General features: G+C 47.0%; 1 protein-coding gene and 1 long non-coding RNA gene across 3 annotated transcripts; one reads left to right on the top strand and one right to left on the bottom strand.

The window, feature by feature from the left end:
* Window positions 1-1,931: 1,931 nt before the first annotated feature.
* Window positions 1,932-23,196, bottom strand: LOC140641635 (uncharacterized). Of its 2 annotated transcripts, XR_012038219.1 has the most exons (4): window positions 22,747-23,196; window positions 21,702-21,823; window positions 9,017-9,080; window positions 1,932-3,232 (listed from the first exon to the last, which is right to left on the bottom strand). It is a non-coding gene; the product is annotated as an uncharacterized lncRNA (long non-coding RNA). The 2 variants fall into 2 exon arrangements; XR_012038220.1 differs by lacking the exon at window positions 21,702-21,823 and having other exon boundaries at window positions 22,747-23,168.
* On the top strand, window positions 12,389-14,284 carry CCL19 (C-C motif chemokine ligand 19). The gene is made up of 4 exons (XM_072840307.1): window positions 12,389-12,595; window positions 13,480-13,606; window positions 13,831-13,924; window positions 14,015-14,284. The coding sequence occupies exons 1-4, from the start codon at window positions 12,535-12,537 to the stop codon at window positions 14,033-14,035; spliced, it is 303 nt and encodes a 100-aa protein (XP_072696408.1). The 5' UTR covers window positions 12,389-12,534; the 3' UTR covers window positions 14,036-14,284.
* Window positions 23,197-23,204: the final 8 nt, after the last annotated feature.

Raw genomic sequence — 23,204 nt, 5'->3', positions numbered from 1 at the left:
ACTATTATTTATATTCCCCAAATGAATGAGAACATATAATGTTTGTCCTTCTCCGACTGACTTACTTCACTCAGCGCAATCAGATTTCTTAACACACACACACACACACACATGCACTTCCCACTTGGGCCACACTTTGAAGTAGCCACTACTTCATTCTTTACTCATCAATACAGCCTTTAGAGGGACATGATCACCAATGACAGGTTCTTTCTTTTGATTTGTTCCTTTTAAAAATCAAAAATGGAACAATATGGGGCTAACAGCACAGCACCACTGATACACTTGGCATCTTCTGCTTTGCATTATGGCACAGGAAGTTCAGAGAGAGGGATTGGACCTATACCTGCTACCTATGAAGCTCATATACCATTCATATGTTCCAGGTACTATTTTTCCTTGTACTTGGGGACAAAATGATGCTATGTTGTTTTGTTAAAATCATCAATGCTTCTGTCCTTCAGCATCAGTGTCAACCAATGAATTGTCATTTTTATAAATGCTGAAGTTGTCAAGCCTCTTTTTCTAACACCTATATTTGTACTTCTTCTACTGGTGTCTACAGCTCCCCTAAAGAGAATGTGTTAGCTATACCAAGAAGCAGAAGACTTTGTTTTCTTCAAAACATCCTTTTCTCAGTTGGTGGCAAACCAAAACATCCCAGGCAAACTCTGCTGCCTTGCCCTTAAAGACTTTTGCTTTAAAGCTATGGATTGTGGTAATAATAAATTTCAACCTACTATTTTTTTTTTAAGATTTTATTTATTCATGAGAGACACACAGAGAGAGAGGCAGAGACACAGGCAGAGGGAGAAGCAGGCTCCATGCAGGGAACCTGATGTGGGACTCGATCCCGGTCTCAAGGATCAGGCCCTGGGCTGAAGGCGGCGCTAAACCGCTGAGCCACCCGGGCCGCCATCAACCTACTATTAAGATAACCAAACTCCACTTTTGATCACACACACACACACACACACACACACACACACACACACACACACACGAGCAGCCAGAGAAACTCAACTCGGCTATGATCGCTTCATTGCCCCGTCCCGCCACCAGGAGGCAGCATCGTCGCCGCGGTCCCGGGTCCGCCAAAGGGCCAACCGCAGGCTTGTGGGTTTAATTTTCTGTCCTCATTTCCTTCATCTTTCTGGGATCAATTTTTTTAAGTTATTTTTATTATTTGTCCTCAAATGTGTCTCACGATAGGCCCGAGGCCTAGCGTTTTCCTGTGTCCACTGACAAGTAGGACAAACTCCTTTTCTGCTCGTGTCCACGTTAAAGCCCTTCATCCTCTGGCGCCCGGCACAATTGGGCTCTCAGCTAAACCCCCGCGGAATAAAGAAGCCTTTTTTCTTGGAGTTGGCACCGTAACGATGCGGTGTAAGGAATCCATCGGGTGCAGGCTATTCCGTGAAGGAAGTGCCAGAGGTGATGTGAAGTTCCTTTAGCCTTCAAGGCAATCAAGGCAAACGTTACGTTAAGCCTTCGACGCGGGTGCCTCGGGCTCGGGGTACGTCGGGCCGGAGCTCCGCCGGCGGCCGCGTACCTGGCGGCGTCCGGACCTGAGTGGGGGGATTTGGAGGGAGCGCTGTTGCGCTAAGCCTGGGGTAACGGCCTCCCGAGGAACTCCCGAGACCCACGCGGGCCCCAGTCCTCGGGGGTGCGGCCCCACCCACGCCCGAGTCTCCCCTTGGCGCGTCTGGCTCGCTCCCCCGACCGAGGCGGAATAGGAATAGGACGCTCGGGCTCGCGGCCGCGGGTGCCTAGAGCCGGCAGAGCACCAGAAGCCGTCCCAGGCCCAGGGACTTGGGGCCCAACGCCCTCCCCGGCTTCTCTGAGGGGCCCGCCGCGTCAGGGTCTCCACCCGCCCCTGCTAGAGCTCCCCCACCTCCCCCACCCCGGCCACCCCGGCCACCCCGGCCACCACAGCTCCCCTCACGCCTCCACCAGAGCCCCGCCCTACTCGAGAGCCTCGCTTCCCGGCCTGGGGCGCCCTCTGCAGGCCTGAGAGGGGTGGACACGTAGCCACACACATAACATACACACCCACAGCTCCAGGACACACACAACACACACACACACACCACAGCTCCAGGAACACAGCTTGGGATACACACAATCATCCATTCCACAAACACTAAGCACCTAATAGAGGTTCTCTCCCCCTCGGTCATTCACTCCCCTGGACTTTCACCCCTACCAAGGACTTGGTTGACTTCCCAGGCCCAGCTTCTAGCTCCTCTGCCCCAGTGGCCCCAGTGCTCACCATCTAAGATCTGACTCCTGGGGCATGGATTCTGGTCAGACCAGGAAGTGTGAAGACTATTTGGGCTCCTTGGAGGAGTGTGGGTCTAGGCTGGAATGAGCCGGCCTGGGCTGTAAGGAGATTTGTCCAGGGCTCGCACTGAACCGGGAACTCCACAAAGATGACTTGGCTAGGAAGATAGTGAACTAGTGAAATGTAGCCCACTTAGGGTTCTGTGTGTATGATCAGAAACTATTTTAAACCCAGCTCCTTGGCATCCAATTCCCCACTTCCACCCCATTGGATCATCTAAACCAAAACCTAGGGAGTGGGTGCTTTAAGCCTTCCACCCATGGGCCCTGTTTCCTTTCCCTTTTACCCCATGATACTGGGTACCATCATAACACCCTGAAAGCCTCCCTCCTTCCCTGATTTGTCTTCATATCCCTGATCTGTCAATGTTGGGGAGTATCAGGACTTGGAATATGAATCTCTTCTACCTCTACTCACTCCCCTGGATATCTCAGTGTGTTATGGCCTTAAATACCATTCATATGTTCCCAAATTGTATATTTAGCTAAAATCTCTCCCCTGAATTTCAGACTCATATTACCAGCTGCCTACTTAACATCTCCACTTATAGGTCCAAATGCAGCTTCATCTTAACAAGTCAAAAGAGGCCCCTGATCTTCCCACAAACCCACTCCTCTGCAGTCATTCACATCTTGATAAGTCCAATCCATCCATCACATTGCTCAAGCCAAAAATATTGCAGTATTCTTGCCTCTTCTTTCTCTCACATCCTATGCTGAAGCAAAGCCCATGACTTTACCTTCAAAATATTTCCAGAATCTAACCACTTCTCACCAACTCTCAGTAACATCATGTCCCACTCAATTATTGCAGGAGCCTCTGATCTGGTCTTCCTGCTTCCCTTCTTGCATTACTTTGGTCCATTCTTCATCCAACAGCCAGAGGAGCCTTTAAAACAAGTCAGACCATGTCACACCTCTGTTGACCCTCCAATAGTTCCCCATCTCACTCACAGTAAAACATAAACCCTGTGATGGCCTACAACTGGCTGTTCTTATCTGACTGTATCTCCTACCACTCTATTCTTTGCTCACTTCCCTCACAAACACTGGCCTCCTTTCTATTCCTCAAACACACTCTGCTCTCAAAATCTTCCACACTTGCTATTTTCTTTACCTGGCACATTTTCCCCAGATCTCTGCATGGCTCTCTCCCTCACCTTCTTCACATAAGCTTTCTGCCCAAATATTGTCAGTAAAGTTTTTCCTGACTGTCCTCCCCTATGGTCCCTATACCTCTGGCCTTCTTTATTTTCTTTAGAGCACTTCCTGTCATCTGAAATACTATATATTTTCCTTGTTTGCTTATTGCCTGTCTTCTTCATTAGAATAAGAACTCTGCAAGAGGAGAAATGTCTGTTTTGTTTATTGCTGTATCCCAGTGCCAAGAACAGTGTCTGGAACATAGGGGGCCTTCAGTAAATATTTATTGAATAAATGTGTTACAAATCCCTTGTTTATTCTTATTTCTTATTTCACTCTTTGCTGCTGATCTCAGGATCTTTCCCAACAGGCATTCCAGGCAGACAGTATTAAAATTTAATTGAAACTTCTATGCCAGCTCTACATTATATTCTTGTATCATTCAGGATCTTGGTAGGAAACAAATGGCATGCCCAAAAAGGTTTAATGAGAAAAAACATAAAGGAATCATTTACAAAGGTGAGGACAGAGTTGTTACAGGCAGGCACTGTAAGCAACTTAGTATACCTCCAAATCTCAGGCCATTTCTCCTTCTCAACAATGTTGACATTTAATGTACTACCTGAAATTCTACCCACTGAAAGGACTTCCCTTCACCACCGTCTTTCAGGGCCAGCATACCTTAGAGACCATCTAAAATTCAAGACCATGCATTTACTCCCTCTGTTAACTGTAGAAAACTTCTCCATGAAGGCAGAAGTGTGATCAGAAGAAACAATACAAGTAGGAATCTGAGCCACTTAAGGCCTAATTTCATATGTACAATGACCATTTAACAATGGAATGCTAATAATAATAATAATAATAATAAATATAAATAAAATTTAAAAAAAACAATGGAATGCTGTTGTGCACATCCAACTATATGATTTGCTGTAGGTAACACCCTTAGGCCACATTGTCACTGGGTGAACTAGAGTCTGAGTTTTAGACCAGGGCCCAGAGACAAATTAGGAGCCACTTTCTTTTTTTTTTTTTAAGATTTTATTTATTTGACAGATAGAGAGCACAAACAGGCAGAAAGGCAGAGGGAGAGGGAGAAGCAGGCTCCCCATTGAGCGAGGAGCCTAATGCAGGTCTTGATCCCAAGACCCTGGGAGCACGACCTGAGTCTAAGGCAGATGCTTAACTGTCTGAGCCACCCAGGCAGGCACCCAGGAGCTGCTTTTCAAATAGAAAATAATTATTAGCAGAAGAGGTGCGGCCTTACTCTAACACCCTAGGGGTCTTTGCTGTAATTCTCCTGTTAAGGTTCCTATGGCACCCTTTTCTGCCAGGGAAAACCTGAAGTTCATTAGATTTATGAGCCATAAAGCCCAAGGAGCAGGGCAACTTTCCTGGAAACTAGACTTCCTTGCTCTAGGCCTTATTCAAAACCATAGCTTTCCATCATATCCAATAAATATTTTGCAGCAGTACACCTAAATATGGTATATGCTGTCTCTAAAATTCAAACCTCCTTTTAAGTACTGTCTCTTTCTTCATGGCAAAGGTGCAATATGCCAAAGACCACTATTTTTCAGCTTCTTTCCACTCTCAGTGGCCTAGAAATTCCACCTATGTGGCAGGCTCCTGAATTTTTGTAGGATTTCTTTCTCTCCTTCTGACATATATAGGTCTTAATAAAGCATTTAGGGCGATTGCTTTTTTTTTTTTCCTTCAAATTTTTATTTAAATTCTAGTTAGTTTTTTTTTTAATATTTTATTTATTTATTCATGAGAGTCACAGAGAGAGACAGAAACATAGGCAGAGGGAGAAGCAGGCTCCCTGTACGGAGCCTGATGTAGGACTCAATCCCAGGACCCCAGGATCACAACCTGAGCCAAAAGCAGACTCTCAACCACTAAGCCATCCAAGCATCCTTAAATTCTAGTTAGTTAACATATAGTGTAATGCCGGTTTTAGGAGAGTGATTACTATTTCTTACATACCAGAGGCAGTAAGCATAATGTCATCAGTTGATATTCTCTGGGATGTTAAGATTATCTTTTGACAAAGAGCAGGAACATTGATGTATCCCTGCAGTAAGACAGTGACAGTGTATTCCTGTCATTCCAATTGAAAAGAAACTGATTTCTGGGGTGCTTGGGTACCTCAGTTAGTTAAGCATCTGACTCTTGATTTTGGCTTAGATCATGATCTCAGAGTCATGGAAGAAAGCACCAAACTGGATTCCACGCTAGGCCTGGATCCTGCTTGAGATTCTCTCTCTCTCTCTCTCTCTCTCTCTCTCTCTCTCTCTCTCCCCCTCCCTGCCCCCCACCCCTGTGTGTTCACTCTCTCTCTCTGAAAGAAAGAAAGAAAGAAAGAAAGAAAGAAAGAAAGAAAGAAAGAAAGAAAGAGAGGGAGGAAAGAGAGAAAGAAACTGATTTCAATGGTCTTTAATTGACTAGTATAGAAAAAAAGCATGTGCTAGATTATTACCTATAATATGCTGTGCCAAAGGTTATGACATCTCTTAAGTCCTTGAAGGTGCCCTAATCTATGCAATTTCTCTAGGAATGTAGCATTACTTTTACATTTCCTATTGTAGCAGGAAATGTGGTAGGGTAAGCACAGTTCAAAGGACTTCCACTTGGCCCTTCCTAATTTTCCTTACTCCACAGTCAAAGAACCAATGTGGAGATTTGGATAATGACTAAGTATACCTATTCCCACTATACATTCTGAACCAAGAGAAATAATCAGTGAACAAGTATTACAGACTCATTGTGAGATGGATCTGGATCAAGATCCTTCTGTCACTTGACCTCTATCAGCTCTGACTGGTGGACCACAGTGGGATTTTTGGGTCCCCAAGACTAGTATTAACATGAGACAGTATCTAATAACACTCCAAAAGTCTGAGTATGTCATGTTCCAACATTCAGACTTACCCTAGCAAATGGCTACAGATCTCTGCAGAGAAGGCTTAGAATAGAGATTCTCAAATTTTAGCATACATCAGAATCACAAGAAAGGCTTGTTAAAGTACAGATTGCTGGACCATTTGCAGAGTTTCTGATCCAGTGATGTTGGGGCAGAGCCCAATAATTTGCATTTCTGGCAACTTCTTTGGTGATGCAGATGCTATTGGAGATGCACTAGGAGAACCACTAACTAGGAGAAAGATTTCTAGAATCTACCTATGAAGAGACTCAAGCCCTCCCACCTCCTACCTGATCATAGGGCTTTGGGTCTAGGAAACTCACTTAAGTAGAGGAACTGGGTAAAAAACTGTAAATTCCCAGTACAATTTGGATCAAATTTTTGCCCACTAGGTCTAGATGTTTCCACTTACACAGGTCAAGTAGCACATCAGTAAGCTGTCCATTATTTCATTCCTACGAACACTATGAGCAATTAGCTAGCACCACAAGGTCCCTGTGGGCAAAGCATATAAATTACCACTTGTTCCTACAGTTTATATAGTAATCTCATTTACCTTATTGCTCATGGTTAGATGCCAACATCTGACCTCTACCACTCAAAGATTCCATTATCCCCCTTGAAATAAGATTGCCTAAATCCAAGAAGGCATCTCCTATCCTCATCTCTTACCTAGTAAAGAAGCCACTGCAATGCTTTTCAAAGAAGTTACTGTTCCCCTCATTAATGCTTTTCTTGTTGCCTTGGAGAAGGAAGAATCTTCTTGGGCCCTTCAGAGGTATACAGTTAGTGGTTGCACATAACAAGTGCACTCCAACATTCCCATCTCTCTAAACTTTGTACTTCTTCCTCTACTTTGCTCCTCAAAGTATATAATCTGAGGACCAGCAGCATCAGCATCACTTAATTTGTTAGAAATGCTGCTTCTTGGGTTTCACCTCAGACCTGGTGAATCAGAATCTACAGTTTAACAAGACTCCCATGTGAATCACATGCGCATCAAAGTTTAAGAAGCAATGTTCTACAATAAATATGTCAGTGAGGTTCCAACATCTCAACCTCATTGATCAAAGGCCACTATTGAGTCCACACTTCCAGGAACCAACCCAACATACTATCAACACCACTCCCAGGAGCTGAGCTAAATCCTGAGTGAGGGCACCAATATCAATAAATCTGTCCTCACTGGTCCCCAAGATTCTCCCAAGACAGTTGACAAGTTCCTGTAACTCTTTCAACATATATGCTCTTGTTCTTGGAGCACATCTTGTATATCCTTGTAGAGACTATGAGGAATGGTCACGGTAAGTCCTGAAGAGAAAATGCATGCCCTGTGCCAGGAAGTTATTAAAAACATCTTTTTAATGGAAGGAAAGGCCGAATAATTCATAATTTGCAGGAGGAGTGTTCTTCTGCCAGCAAGAAAGGTTCAGGGGGATTTGAAGATCCAAAATTATCTGCTTTAGTGGTCCCTGGGTGGCTCAGCGGTTTAGCATCTGCCTTTGGCCCATGGTGTGATCCTGGAGTCCTGGGATCAAGTCCCACACTGGGCTCCCTGCATGCAGCCTGCTCCTCCCTCTGCCTGTGTCTCTGCCTCTCTTTCTCTCTCTCTTTCTGTGTCTCTCATGAATAAATAAATAAAATCTTTTAAAAAAATTATCAGCTTTAGGGACACTTGTCTGGCTCAATGGTGGAGCATGTGATTCTTGATCTCAGAGTTGTGAGTTTGAGCCCCAAGTTGGGCATAGAGATTACTTTTTTAAAAATTTTTAATGTAAAAATTAAAATATAGGGCAGCCGGCGTGGCTCAGTGGTTTAGCACCGCCTTCAGCCCTGGGCGTGATCCTGGAGACCCAGGATCGAGTCCCACATCGGGCTCCCTGCATGGAGCCTGCTTCTCCCTCTGCTTGTGTCTCTGCTTCTCTCTCTCTCTCTGTCTGTCATGAACAAATAAAATCTTTAAAAAAAATCTTTTTAATATTTTTAAAGATTTTATTTATTTATTCATAAGAGACACACAGAGAGAGGCAGAGACATAGGAAAAGGGAGGAGAAGCAGGCTCCATGCAGAGACCCCTGATGGGGGAGACTCGATTCCAGGACTCCGGGATCACACCCTGAGCCGACAGCAGGCACTAAACCACGGAGCCACCCAGGGATCCCTGAAAATATATTTTTTTAAGATTTTATTTATTGGGATCCCTGGGTGGTGCAGCGGTTTCGCGCCTGCCTTTGGCCCAGGGCACGATCCTGGAGACCCGGGATCGAGTCCCACCTCAGGCTCCCGGTGCATGGAGCCTGCTTCTCCCTCTGCCTATGTCTCTGCCAGTCTCTCTCTCTCTCTCTCTCTCTCTCTGTGTGTGTGTGACTATCATAAATAAATAAAAACTATAAATAAATAAATAAATAAATAAATAAATAAATAAATAAATAAACAAACCACTGAGCCACCTGGGCTGCCCCGAAAATATTTTTTAAAAAACAGAATTATCAGCCTTGTTCATCTCTTTCCAAATGTCCTCATCACAAGTTTCAGAATCCAATTCCTTTCCAACAGCACCCTTATTCTAGCTTAAGGGATATGGTAGAGTTGTGCATTTACCTGGTGTCGCAACTCTGCAACCCATACAGTCAGGTCTTGGGCTTGATCCTCAGCCACATCTGCCCTGTGATCAAATAAAATTAAGATTTCTTAAGAATTCCATAGAGTTTATCTGGATCTCCACCCACACTTTGAGACAGAAGTTCACAGTATCTTTTTACCTTTTTTTAAAATATAATTTTTCTAGCAGTATCAAAAACAGGCAACCCACTCAACAATATATGTAGGTCCTCATCATTTGAAATTACCATTTGTGGCCATAGTAATTAAGTACCTCAGTCATTTTTTTATCTCCTAATGTCTTGGCCTCCACCAACATTTCCCCTATGCCTCACTGGTAATAATCCAAGTGACTGTGATGCTTCTGCATGCTCCAGATTACTTTGTGTCCTCTTTCCCCATGCAGAGATTATCTGTGCATTTATCAAATATATGAGCAGCCCAATCCTAGAATCCCATTGTGGGAATCTATTTCCTGGGATCTCTTCTGTGGCTCGGTCAGTTAAGCGTCTGCCTTCTGCTCAGGTCATGATCCCAGGGTCCTGGGATTGAGCCCTGTATTGGACTCACTGCTCAGTGGGGAGCCTGCTTCTCCCTCCCCTCCCCACCCATGCTTATTTCTGTTTCTTAAACAAATAAATAAAATCTTAAAAAAAAAAAAAAAAGATCCTGGCAGGAAACAGGTGGCACATGCAAAAAAACTTCAACCAGAAAGATTTTAACAAAGAAGCTATTTAAGAGGTGGGGTCAAGATTAAGAAACCGACATGGGGTAGTGAGGCACCCAGGATTTAGCAATAGTGGGAAACCATTACCATACCAAAGCCTGATGGGTCAAGAAGAGGGAACAGGGTTTCAGGAACCTTACAGAGAGACCCACAGAGAGGAGGCAGCCCCAAAGGATATGTAACTGTAGAGGAGTGGTTCTCAGACTTCGACACGTAGCAACACGTAGAAGATGTGTCAAAATACACATTACTCCAGGAGGTCTGGGATAGCACCTGAGAATTCCCATTTCTAACAAATTTCTAGGAGATGCTGCTGCTGCTGTTGGAAGACCACTCCTGAAACAACTACCAGAAAGAAAACTATTCACTGCCAGGACTGCAGCAAGATGAAGGATCTGGAGAATTAACTTCTCTTTTTTTTTTTTTTTTCTTAATTTTTATTTATTTATGATAGTCACAGAAAGAGAGAGAGAGGCAGAGACACAGGCAGAGGGAGGAGCAGGCTCCATGCACCGGGAGCCCGATGTGGGATTCAATCCCGGGTCTCCAGGATCGCGCCCTGGGCCAAAGGCAGGCGCCAAACCACTGAGCCACCCAGGGATCCCTTTTTTTTTTTTTTTTTTTTTTTTTTGAATTAACTTCTCTCTCCTATCATCTACCGATCTCCTGCTGCTGCCTCCTGTGGACCAAACTCAAACAGAAGCTGGAAAGCAAAAGATCCTGAGTAATTCAGTCTAGAGAGGTCAGGCTTTCAGAGAACAGAGCAGGGTAGAGCGGAGTGGAGGATGGATGACGGTAGGAACAGAGAATAATCAGAACTGCCATAAGCAGAAGGATGCAGAGATCAATGGAAAGTTCAGATGAACTGACATATATCTGAATGAAAGGGCAGAATAATAATAATCAACAATATTTGATGAGTATTTATCACGTGCCAGTCTCTAAACTAAGGACTTTACTCAGATTACCTCCTAAGGTAACCCTAAGAAGTCGATCTAGAGGGGCGCCTAGGTGGCTCAGTCGGTTAAGCATCTGCCTTTCACTCAGGTCATGATCCCAGGGTCAGGGGATGAAGCCCCATGTCGGGCTTCCTGCTCAGCGGTGACTCTGTTTCTCCCTCTCCCTCTGCTGCTCTGCCCGTGTATGCACTCTTTCTCAAATAATTAAATAAAATCTTAAAAAAAAAAAAGGTAGACCTAGTACCATTCCTATTTTATAGATAAGGATATTAAGACACAGGAACTGGATAACTTGCACATGGTGACACAGCTAGCAAGTGATGGAATTTGAATCTCAACTAAGGCATTCTATCTGTAGAGTCTCACCGATCTGTACTGTTCTATGATCAATGGACAGTCAGCAGATGGGCGCATGGGACAGTGGGAAAAAGTGTAAACCTTAAAGCAAAAGACACCTAAGCACAAGACAGTTACTTGCCATGTGATCTTGTGCTCTGAGCCTCATTTTCTTTATGTGTAAAAAAGGAACAATAATATGTTAATAATATAAATTACTTCATAGTTTTGTTGGGGAAGTTGATAAAATCAAGTCCTTGATACAGAGCCCAGCACAGAGTAAAGAGTAAGAAATACTGTTATTATTAATAATAATAATAATGGATGGAAAGAAAGATAAGTCAGAAATTTATGAGGGAAACACCACCCCATCCAAGAGAGGGTTCAGAGCTTGGGTGGGATGGTTGAATGGGTGTACCACATATTAACTTCCCTTTTGAGTCCTGGTCTTTCTCATAATGATGGGAAACCACTCATCCCCTCCTCCATCTGTCAATTCCTTGAAAATTTGGGGATTGTCTGAATATGAGCTGACCAGCCCCTCTCCTTAAAAAATCCCCTCTTGGTTCCCAGGATTGAGAGCAGGGGCAAGATGAAGGAAGCTCTTCCAGGCCAGGCTCCCTCCAGATGTTCTGTGGTCACAGGTGTTAGATATATGAACATGGCAAATAGAGAAGGGGTAGTGTTGGCTGAGCCAGGAGGTTGAATCCCAAAGGACCAAGATGCAGGATGGGTGCTGGGCCTCCTCCCAAGGAATATTTCCCTTTCAACTCTGCCAGGAAGGGACTGGCTCCCAGATAATGGATAGGCAGCACTGGGGCCATCCCAGGCTTCATGGTTGTTCTGAGAGGACCAGAGAACCTTCTTCACCCCCACCAGCACCAGAGAGAAGAGAAGAACCACAGAGATGGGAATGAGAATTAGGGGCTGAACCCAGGGAAGGGGTTCAACTCCTCATTCTGACCCCCAGTCCTGACCATCACTTCTGAAAGCCAGCCCTATGGTTAATGATGCAAATGCCACCAGGAAGGTGATATTGCAGACCCTCTATCCTGAGCTGGCATTTCAAAGTCCCTTCTCTTGACCAGACTGCAGACTGCTTAGGTTCTCAGAGATGAAGCCAAAAAAAGCAGAAGAGCAGGGAAGCTACTGAGGAAGAAGGCGGGCGGGGGGGGGGGGGGGCGGGGAGCGGGGGCAGGGGCAAGGGCAGGTTCCGTCAGCAAGAGGGGGGCAAAGGGGAATCCACGGAATGGATGTGGAGGGGAATTTCTGAGCTGGGAAAGCGAAAGTTCTGAGCCATAAATAGGAGGCAGTTGCAGCCTCACAGAGGCTTTCACACACATTCCCAGACCCCCTTGCACCCCACAAGGACGCCTGTGAGCTTTCCATTGCTCCCTCCCACTCCCGGCCAAGTTGCAGCCTCACAGAGACTCCAGCTTGCCCAGAGATTCACCCGGGCTCACACTCACTGTCGGTTGCTGCTCTGTTCCCTCTCCATGGCATCCCAAGCAGCTGTGCTACTGGCCCTCAGCCTGCTGCTCCTCTGGACCTCCCCTGGTAAGGCTGAGGGCAGGCTTATGGTGGGCAGGGGGAGGGGGTGTCTAAATCTCAGGCTCCTTTGCTCTGGACATGAGGGACGCTGCATTAGGTCTGCGTGTTTGGGGGAACTGGAGGGTTCCCTGAGCCCTGTGTGTGTACCTATGAATGTGGGTGTAACGGGGCCCCTGACTGTCTATCTCTTGATGTAACCCAGGGCCCATGGCTACTCCTCCCCTGCAGCCTCTGTTCCCTGCTGCCTCAGTTTCCCAGACAGGAAAGAACAGTATATGTTAGTTTATGGTGGGGAGAATGGGAGACACTGAGACAGGGCTAATTGTCCAAGTATTTAACAATTCAGAAGTCCTCTATAACCCAGGTCTCCTGCTACCCCATCCCCTACTCCTCACCTCTCCTTCCCACCCCCATGCTGTAAGCAGCATCAACTCTTCACTGATGTGGCAGTTGAAAGGTCCTGGGAGGGCAGCCCTGGTGGCTCAGCGGTTTAGTGCCGCCTTCGGCCCAGGGTGTGATCCTGGAGACCCAGGATCGAGTCCCACGTCGGGCTCCCTGCATGGAGCCTGCTTCTCCCTCTGCCTGTGTCTCTGACTCTTTCTGTCTGTGTCTCTTATTAATAAATAAATAAATAATCTAAAAAAAAAAAAAAAAAGAAAGGTCCTGGGAGAGAGGTTGGGGTGATCAGGGCAGCAGGAGGGCATTTGTGGAGCTCAGGGCAGTGGTTGTTTAGCAAACACCTTAGAAGTGCTTCAATATATTTAGCAACCATTAGGGTCATATTGATAACATACCAGCCCAAATAACAGATTTAACTGCCCTTCTCCCCCCCCCCCACCTCAGGGTCACTATGTCCTGACACTACTTTCTCTCCCCTACCCACTCCCCAGCTCTGGGTGGTGCCAATGATGCTGAAGACTGCTGCCTTTCTGTAACCCAGCGTCCCATCCCTGGGAATATCGTGCGAGCCTTTCACTACCTCCTCATCAAGGATGGCTGTAGACTGCCTGCCGTTGTGTGAGTTGTGGAGTGTAGCCTGTCTAGCCTCATCTCCCCCATCAGCCACTGGTGATACCCCCACCTTCTTATCTGTCTTCTCCTTGCCAAGCCCAACCTCTACAAGGAAGCCCCTGAAACAGGTTCCCAGATGTGGTCCTCAGCCTCTGCCCCTCACACCAGGGCCTGCCAGGAAGCTGGGTTCCAGGGCTCTGTTCTCTCTGACCTTTGACCTCTGACTCCAGGTTCACCACACTGAAGGGTCGCCAGCTCTGTGCACCCCCAGACCAGCCCTGGGTGGACCGCATCATCCGGAGACTGCAGAAGAACTCTGCAAAGGCAAGCCCAGCCCTCCCCAGCCCTGCCTTCTCCCTCAGAGCCCCTGCCCAAGACCCGAACCCATGACCTTGACTCTCCTTCCTCCCCTAGAACAAGGGCCACAGCAGTTAGCCCATGACAGCCCTGGAGGGAGTGGTGTGTCTGAGAGAAGGGATGTGAATCACTGCAGCCCTGGGGAACCAAGGATGAGAAGGGAAACCAGGCCTCCAGCAACTCTGCACCGGACCTGACACAGCGGGCTCAAGGGCCTGGAGTGTCAATTTGAGTGTGAGTGTGAGCAGGGGTGAGTGTGGCAGGAGCACAGCTTCTCCTCCGCACTCAGATTGCAGTGCTTCCAATAAAGCCCAACTGGTACCCACAGATCTGTCTGTCTGCTGTTTGTTGTCTGTCTGGAAGGACTAGAAGAGGAAATGGGGAGATGGGATGGCAGGATCAAATTTTCCTTCTGCAACCTGAGCAACCTCCTCATGGACCCCTCCCTACTTAACACCCTGTGTTCTCGGGATCAATTCCCATGATCAGGGCCCCACCTCACGTTTCCTCACAGCCTTCTCACTCTGCATGGTTCAGTTCAGTTACACCAAACCTATGTCTGTTCTGATTGAGCCAAACTCTCTCATGCCTCCCAGTCTTTCCTCTCCAAGGCAAAGTGTCCAGGTGTCTCAGGGATCACGTATCACCAGGGGGAAGGGAGTTGTCAAGAACCAGCTTTCATGGCTGGGGGCAGGAAAAGGCCCAGCTCTACTGCCAGAGTGAGAGGGGGAAGTACCCATCCACCCACGCCATTCCCTCTGTCTGAACACTCTTCTCTCTCATCAGCTCACCTGCCTTCCCATCTGGGTCTTGATGACTCTTTCTCCAGAAAGCCTCCCCTGACTCCAGACTGGCTAGGTTAGGTAGCCTGCCTTCCTCCCAAGCTCCCAGGGGCCTTGCCCCCTCCCCCTATAGCACTCATCACGCTAAGTTATAATTGATAGTTTGTCAGCCTTCCTCAGTAGGGACCGTATCTATTTTGGTTTCTAGTACGCTGCCTGGCACAAGGTAGACACTCTGGCTAGAAAATGAATACATATGAGAGGAAAGGTTCAACAGCCAATGCTGAGGGCCCATCTGCCCACGTAGAATATTTCTTTTTTTCTTTAAAGGTTTTATTTATCAGGACGCCTGGGTGGCTTAGTGGTTGAGCACCTGCCTTCGGCTCAGGGCCTAATCCCAAGGTCCAGGATTGAGTCCCACATCGGGCTCCTTGTGGGGAGCCTTCTTCTTGCTCTGTCTGTGTCTCTGCTTATCTCTCTCTTTCTCTCTATGTCTCTCATGAATAAATAAATAAAATATTTTAAAAATCTATTCATGAGGGGGATCCCTGGGTGGCGCAGCAGTTTGGAGCCGCCTGCAGCCCAGGGCGCGATCCTGGAGACCCTGGATCGAGTCCCACGTCGGGCTCCCTGCATGGAGCCTGCTTCTCCCTCCGCCTGTGTCTCTGCCTCTCTCTCTCTCTCTCTCTCTGCATCTCTATGAATAAATAAAATCTTAAAAAAAAAAAAACTATTCATGAGAGACATGCAGAGACATAGGCAGAGGGAGAAGGAGGCTCCCTGTAGGGAGCCTGATGGGGGACTCCATCTCAGGACCCCAGGACCAAGACCTGAGCCAAAGGCAGACGCTCAACCACTGAGCCACCCAGGCACCCCTGCCCACACAGAATCTGGCTTTCAAGCTAGCCTTCCTTCCTCAGTCAGCTTGGGCCAGGTCCAGCCCATTTGAGCAATCCTGGAGCCTCACCTCTCAAGGGATACTGACAGACAGACCTGGGAGCCAGAAGTCAGAATGGGAGAGGATCCAAAGGGTGCAAGAAGGAGTAGTCAGGTAGCTGGGGAGATTTAGCATGGAGGAATCCTACCACCACCCCTGCAGCCCATGTGGGCACCAGGGCCAAGGCAATACTAAGACCAGGTAGGTACAGAGAAGGAGTCTCCTCCCCAGGAGGTGAAAGCACTGTGACTCTTGGAGCACACCACAGGGCTGCTCTGGGTGGAGTGAATTCCTGCTTGGGAAGTCCCCTGGGGAAGCTGCTGGTCTCCAGCTTGGCCTCTAAGGGCCTGTCCCATTGAGAGCAGCAAGTCTGTGGCACTAGGGTTGGATGGCAGCTATGACAGTGAACTGAGCAACATCACCTGGGAAGAGAGGTTATCAATACACCAGATATTCCTCATCTGGTAACAGAACCAGGCCTGGGCAGCCTGGGAAGGGGAGCAGTGGTGAGGGGGTTGTGCCATCTGCTCCTCACTAAGCTGAGTGCTCAGCAGCTTCTTCCTCCCCTCTGCTCCCAGAAGTAAAGTATTCAAAATCTCAGATATCTCAGATCTTAGAGTCACAGGAGGTGGGGGTGGGGGTGGGGATAGTTTGTAAGAACAACTGCTATAGTTGGGAAGTTTGGCTCTCCTGCCTGGAGGAAATTAGCCATCTAATTCATGCACCCATGCATAAATCCATTTAGCCATTTCTGCATCCATCAGACTGCCAGTCATCCATCCACTTCTCCACCCATCTACTCATCCATCATCCATTAAGGCAGCCAACCATGAAGCCCCAGGGTCCCAATAATAGACACCTTTTGGACCTGGTACCCTCTACTCCAACAGGCAGAGGACAAACACAGGTGTGAAGAGAACACATCGCTTCAAATCCTTCTCAGTTCCCAGTGAAGCCAAGTAGAAGTCAGCCTGCCACCGAGGAGGACACAAAACCTCCTTTTGGATTCTTGGAGGGAAAAACCCAGATAGAGTAGGGGAAGTGAGGGCAGGAGCCCTGAAGAAGATGTTACTATGACAGAGGCCCTGGACACTACCTCCCTAACACTGCCACTGAGGGGCAGACAGGAACAAGTCCTGAGCTCAGTGCCCAGCCCACAGTACTGCTTCTGCATCTCATTGTGCTATTCCAGCCAAGTCTCTTCCTTATCCCCATCTCTAAAATCTTAGTTTCCCAATCAGTCAGGTGTACAGGGAGAGGTGCTTAATTTTTTAGAGTTCCTCCAGGGGAAACCTGGGTGGCTCAGTCATCTAAGCTTCTGCCTTTGGCTCAGGTCATGATCCCAGAGTCCTGGGATCAAGCCCTTCATCAAGCTCCCTGATCGGTGGGGAGTCTGCTTCTCCCTCTGCCCTTCTCCCCCATCTCATCATGCTCTCTTTCTCTGAAATAAATTTAAAAAAAAACTTTTTTTAAAGATTTGACTCATGAATCTTTGGGTTTGAAACTAAACCCCCAGCATTCACGTAGGCTCCTCCAAAGTCATGCACATTCAGAAATGTCCCTACTTCTTGGGGCCCCAGGGAACACCCTCTGGAAACAAAGAAAGAGCTGAGACTCAGGAAGAGAGAAAATAATTCAGGAGCTAGTGAGGGGGCTTGGATTGAACAGCCTCTGGCCAGGCCCTGGAGGCCTGGGGAATAAAGAATTTCAAGAGAGCCTGAGGGGACAGACACCAGAGTACCACAGGGAGCTTCTCCAGCCAGTGCCTTCCCTTCCCCAGCCACCAACGTCTCCTGAGCACTGAGTCTTACCCTCTCATCTCCTTGCCAGATACATGAGTGCTTAGCCCAGCAACCTGTGACTTGTTCCAACCCAAACATTCTCAGCACCTGCTCCCTGTTTTACTATGATTTGCTGACAAGTGCCGAGTCGTCATCCCAAGCTCTGGCAGGGCAGAAGCCTACCTACCTGCCTGACAATGATGAGGCTGCCAGCTTCTCCAAGGGATAGTATGGACTTCAAGCTCCCCAACCAGAATACAGGGGCCTTGCCACCTGCCTCTAAGTAGACACCTTCCTGTCTAGGGCACATGGTGCTTGCTGAGGGTTTAAGGCCAACAGCTGAGTGAAAACTCCCTACCCTGAAGGCCTAAGGCCCCAGCAGCCAACATCTCCCTAAAGAGACCTAACATCCCTGCTCAGAGAACTCCCAACTCCAGTCTACATGATGGACAAAAAGGATAAAAGTCCTGTCTATTGATAGAGTTCCCAGAGAAAGGGATTGGACCTGTTCGTCTCCACTGCCAACATTGCTCTTCTCAGGGGCTGGCACAGAACAAGCCTCAGTATTTATTTGATTAACAAAAAATGCAACTGAAAATGGCCCTTTCCCATGCCCCACCCAAGTCATACCTGGAGCACATCCAGTTCCCAAGACATTGGAGCTGTCTCTGTTTCATGGGTGTTTGGTAAGAGCCAGACCCATACGGTTTTGATCATATTTTCATCAGCTCATGTTCGATTTTTCGGTAAGCACCCACCCCCAGGCTCCCCTCTTCTGGCCTCCGGGAAACTCAGAAAGAGCCAGAAAATCTTGGAAATAACAGTCTCACAAAGGAGCAAGACTCCCAAGTGGGGAATTTCCTCAAGAACCCCTCTGTAAGAATAAGCCGGCACTTCTCTGGCTAGAGAACTTCTTCAGTGGCCCCTGAGACTTGTCAACATGAAAAGACATGGCTCTGTAGCACTAGCGTGTTCACCACTCATGTTGGGCACTGCTTTAAGTACTAGTATGATTCTTATGTTACAGCTGAGGAAACTGAGGTGCAGAGGTTAAGTACTCACCCAGGCTGGACAGACGATAAAGTGGCAGAGCTGGGGGCATCCTAACTGGGCAGTCTGGCTCCAGAATCTATACTCTAAGCTCCTACACATACCACATCTGTGAGTTCACCCATTTCCCAAATAAAAATGGGAAACAATACAGCAGGGCCAGGTCTAAGTAAGTGGCCCTCAAGGAACACGGAAAGCCATTACTTTGTGGTGCTAACCATGTGTCAAGCTCCAAGCTGAGTCCTTTACGTGTATTAATTATATCACTTCATCCTCTAATAACCCTATGAGGTGGAGATCATTAGTCCCATTTTATATATGAGGAAATTGAGGCACAGAGAGGTAGTGTGAGCTCCCAAGTCCACTGAACTAGTCCGTGACAAAGCTGAGATTGCTTGATGCCTAGCCCTTGCAGTGAGGGCTGAGGGCTGGGATTTCCAGTTGGGACATGGCTTGGATTGCTAGGAAAAGTTGGGAGAAAAAAAAACAAACAAACAAAACAAGAGGAGAAGCTGGAGGAGCCTGTGCTTGAGCCCAGATGTAGAGATGTCACCTGGAGGGCCTCTAGCCTCCTGGCTCTCCAGCTGAAGGGGAGTTAGCTTCCCCAAAGCTTCCAGGAGGAAATAGGCACAGGTTCTCCAGGTCTGTTCAAGTCTCAGTATTCCCAAGGTTGAGTGGTGGAGATGGAGATCAGGCCACAGATATGCCCACATTTTTACCTCCATTCCCAGGGGAGTATCAGAGGCCAGGACCAGGTGATGTTAAAAGGACAGGAGGAATTGAGGGGTAGGGCTTGGGATCCTGAGAAGTAGGAGCCAGACAAGGGTGTTGTGTGGGCAAGGATTCTGGATGGGGCAGACTCAGCTTTCTGAGCCAGCAAGTGGGGTACGAGGTGGGGTTCCTCCACAGGGCAGAGCATCTGGGGATCATGGGGTAGGATCAGACTCCTGAAGGACCGGCTTTTGAGGGCCACGTCCACTCCTGAGGGGCCAGGATCAGGCAGGACAGGAGAGGAGGACAAGAATGAGGGTGGAACCTCTGAGGATCAGAGTAAATGGGGGAGTCAGACCTCTCTACCCTACTCCTGTTTCTAGGACCTTCTAGCCTCCCCTGGGTCCTGTGAGGAGACAGAAGACATGAGCTGCCCTGGGCTCCAACCCAGTGGAAGTGGGATGGCTTTAACTCCAGCAGCTTCCACATTGCCCTACCAGGACAACTGGATCCCCCCGGGCTCTGGATCTCAGAGTCACAGTCCCTGGAAATCTGAACCCAACACCATCAAAACCTCAGTCACCTTGCCAGTCTCATACCTGTTAGATCATCATTTCAAGAAGTCTCCTCCAAGAAGAAGCCACCCATTCCTACCAGGGGCCCAACACTTTAAACACCCTTCATCAATTCAAGAACAGACCAACAGGACATCCTAATACTTAATGATGTCCCATTGCTGACAGGACCTCCACTAATGTCAAGGTCCCCCATTACTATTAGGCTACCATCTCTCAAGAAATCCTAACACTATCAGGAACACTGTGCCTGCCAGGCAGGACATCAACATTGCATAACCCAGGGACACCATTTTCCCTGCAGTCTATGTAAATGGCACCTCTTGGCATTGGTGCCCTAAGTATCAGAACATCTGTTAGTGTAGGGCCCCCACTAGTCACAGAGCTGCCATGACATAGGGTCCTAGCCCTGGAAAATCCTTGTGTCTAAAGTGATGCTACATCACTGGAACCCAGAACATCTCTTTATTCTTACCAGGCACTTTTCTGAGTGCTGGTGATACAGTAGCGAATCTTGTCATACAGAAACTATTGACCATGCCTATTTTCAAAATCTCATTTAAATATATATAATTAGGGGATCCCTGGGTGGCTCAGTGGTTTAGTGCCTGCCTTCAGCCCAGGGCATGATCTTGGATCCTGGGATCGAGTCCCACATCGAGCTCCTTGTGAGGAACCCGCTTCTCCCTCTGCCTATGTCTCTGCCTGCCTCACTCTGTGTGTGTGTGTGTGTGTGTGTGTGTGTGTGTGATGAATAAATAAATAAATAAATAAAATCTTTTAAATTAAAAAAAATTTAGTAAGCCAGTCGGAGAAGGACAAACATTATATGTTCTCATTCATTTGGGGAATATAAATAATAGTGAAAGGGAATATAAGGGAAGGGGGAAGAAATGTGTGGGAAATATCAGAAAGGGAGACAGAACGTAAAGACTGCTAACTCTGGGAAACGAACTAGGGGTGTTGGAAGGGGAGGAGGGCGGGGGGTGGGAGTGAATGGGTGACGGGCACTGGGGGTTATTCTGTATGTTAGTAAATTGAACATCAATAAAAAAAAAAAATTTAAAGGTATCACCTAATATATATCACTTTTGCTTATACAAGCAAAAAGCTTCACTCCTCCCCAAAGAGAGATTATCCAGAGTTTTAGCAATTACCACATCTGTCTTAGCTTAGATTGCCATACTAAAATATCATAGTCTGGGTGGCTTAAACAACAGACATTTATTTTCTCACAGTTCTGTAGATTACAAATTCAAGATCAAAGTGTCAGCACAGGGCAGTCCGGGTGGCTCAGTGGTTTAGCACCGCCTTCAGCCTGGGGCCTGATCCTGGAGACCCGTGATCAAATCCCATGTCGGGCTCCCTGCATCGAGCCTGCTTCTCCCTCTGCCTGTGTCTCTGCCTCTCTCTCACTCTCTCTGTCTCTCATGAATAGGTAAATAAAAAATCTTTAAAAAAGAAAAAAAAAGTGTCAGCACAGTCCGTTTCTGTTTCTGGTGAGAGCTGGTAAAAGCTCTCCACCTATCTTGCAGATGACTGCCTTCTCACTATGTCCCATGACACAGAGAAAGAGATCACTCTCTCATTCTCTTCTCATAAGGCAACAGTCCTATCAAATTAGGGTTCTACCTTTATGACCATATTTAATCTAAATTACTTCCTAAAGACCCTATCTCCAGACACAGTCACACAGACACAATTTAGCCCACAGCAAAATCCAATTCTAAATCCAAGATCTCAGGATAACATAAATTCTTCTTCTAGTTTGTTATAATCTCATCTCTATTCTACAACACCTGGTAACTACCACCAACACACCTGATTGGTCAGTATAGCTAGGTTATGCTGCAATAACGACACCAAATCTGAGTACCTTAACACAACAAAACTATTCCCCATGCATACCAAGTCTGCTGTGGGTCTAGGCGGGTCTTTAGCACAGCTGTGTTCCATGTGGTGGTTCAACATTCTAGGCTGCCTTGATCTTTTGGCATGCTCCTTCATCTCAACACATGTTTCTATGATCACTGCAGCCAGGAAAGACAGTTAGGGGAACTCTTTTTTAAACACTTCTATCCACAAATGGCACACACCATTTCTATACATATTTCATTGGCCAAAACATGTCATACAATCATACTTAACTTTTTGTAAAAGATTTTATTTGAGAGACAGAAAGCACAAGAAAGAGCATGAGCAAAGGGAAGGGCAGAGGGAAAGGGACAAGCAGACTCTCTGCTGAGCTGAGGATCATAACCTGAGCCAAAGGCAGATGTTTAACACACTGAGCCACCCATGCACCCCCAACCATACTTAACTTTAAGGGAGTGACTGCCAGGATGAGAAGTAAATTAGCATCTTAGGGAATAGTAATAATACCACCACAACTATCTATCTTCAATAATAGAATAGGGGCACCTGGGTGGCTCAGTTGGTTAAGTATCTGCCTTCAGCTGAGGTCATCATCTCAGGGTCCTGGGATCAAGGCTCCCCCCAACACATTCCCTGCTCAACAGGCAGTCTCTTTCTCCCTCTCCTTCTGCCTGCTCCCCCTGCCTGTGCTCTCTGTCAAATAAATACAATCTTAAAAAAAAAAAAAAAAAGAATAAAGGATGAAAGAAAAGAGGTTAGTTAAAGAAAGAGGGGCATTTCAAAACCAGGAGGAAAATACAGTTAAAAGCTATAGTCAGTAGTTATGAAACTAGCCCTGGGGCTTAACTAACATTTATTATGTACTTCCTTCTCATACTGGTTTTCTATTGCTGTCTAACAAATCACCACAAATTTAGCAGCTTTGAACAATCCAAATTTATTATCACAGTTTCTGTGAGTCAAGAATCTAGATACCTGTTGACTGGGTCCTCTCTGCTCAGGGTCTCACCAGACTGAACTTAGGTGTCAGCCAGGGCTGCAATTTTATTTCAGATTCAGAGTTATCTTTCAAACTTACCAAGTATTGGCAGTTGTGCTTGTAGGACTGAGGCTGAGTTCCTTTAGCCGCGTGCCATATGGCCCTCTCTACAAATGGCAGTTTGCTTCTTCAAAGTCAACATGAGAGCACCTGCTGCTGCTTCTTTCTTCCTTCCTTCCTTCCTTCCTTCCTTCCTTCCTTCCTTCCTTCCTTCCTTCCTTCCTTCCTTCTTTTCTTTTTCTTAAGTAAACTCTGCACCACAAATGGGGCTTGAACTCACGATCCTGAGATCAAGAGTCATACATGCTCTACTGACTGAGCCACTCAGGTACCCTGCCCCTTTTTGAGAGAGAGAGAGAGAGAGAGAGAGAGATTGAGCACATGAGCAGAGGGGGGCAGGTAGAGGGAGAGGGAGAGAGAGAATCCTAAGCAGGCTCCATGGTCAGGACGGAGCCCAGCTGCAGGGCTCAATTTCACACCCTGAAATCATGACCTGA

Source organism: Canis lupus, chromosome 10 (genome assembly GCF_048164855.1).
Source record: "Canis lupus baileyi chromosome 10, mCanLup2.hap1, whole genome shotgun sequence".
In the NCBI taxonomy this organism is placed as follows: domain Eukaryota; kingdom Metazoa; phylum Chordata; class Mammalia; order Carnivora; family Canidae; genus Canis; species Canis lupus.
Note: the sequence above shows the minus strand (reverse complement) of the source record. Positions and strands in the feature narration are given on the sequence as shown.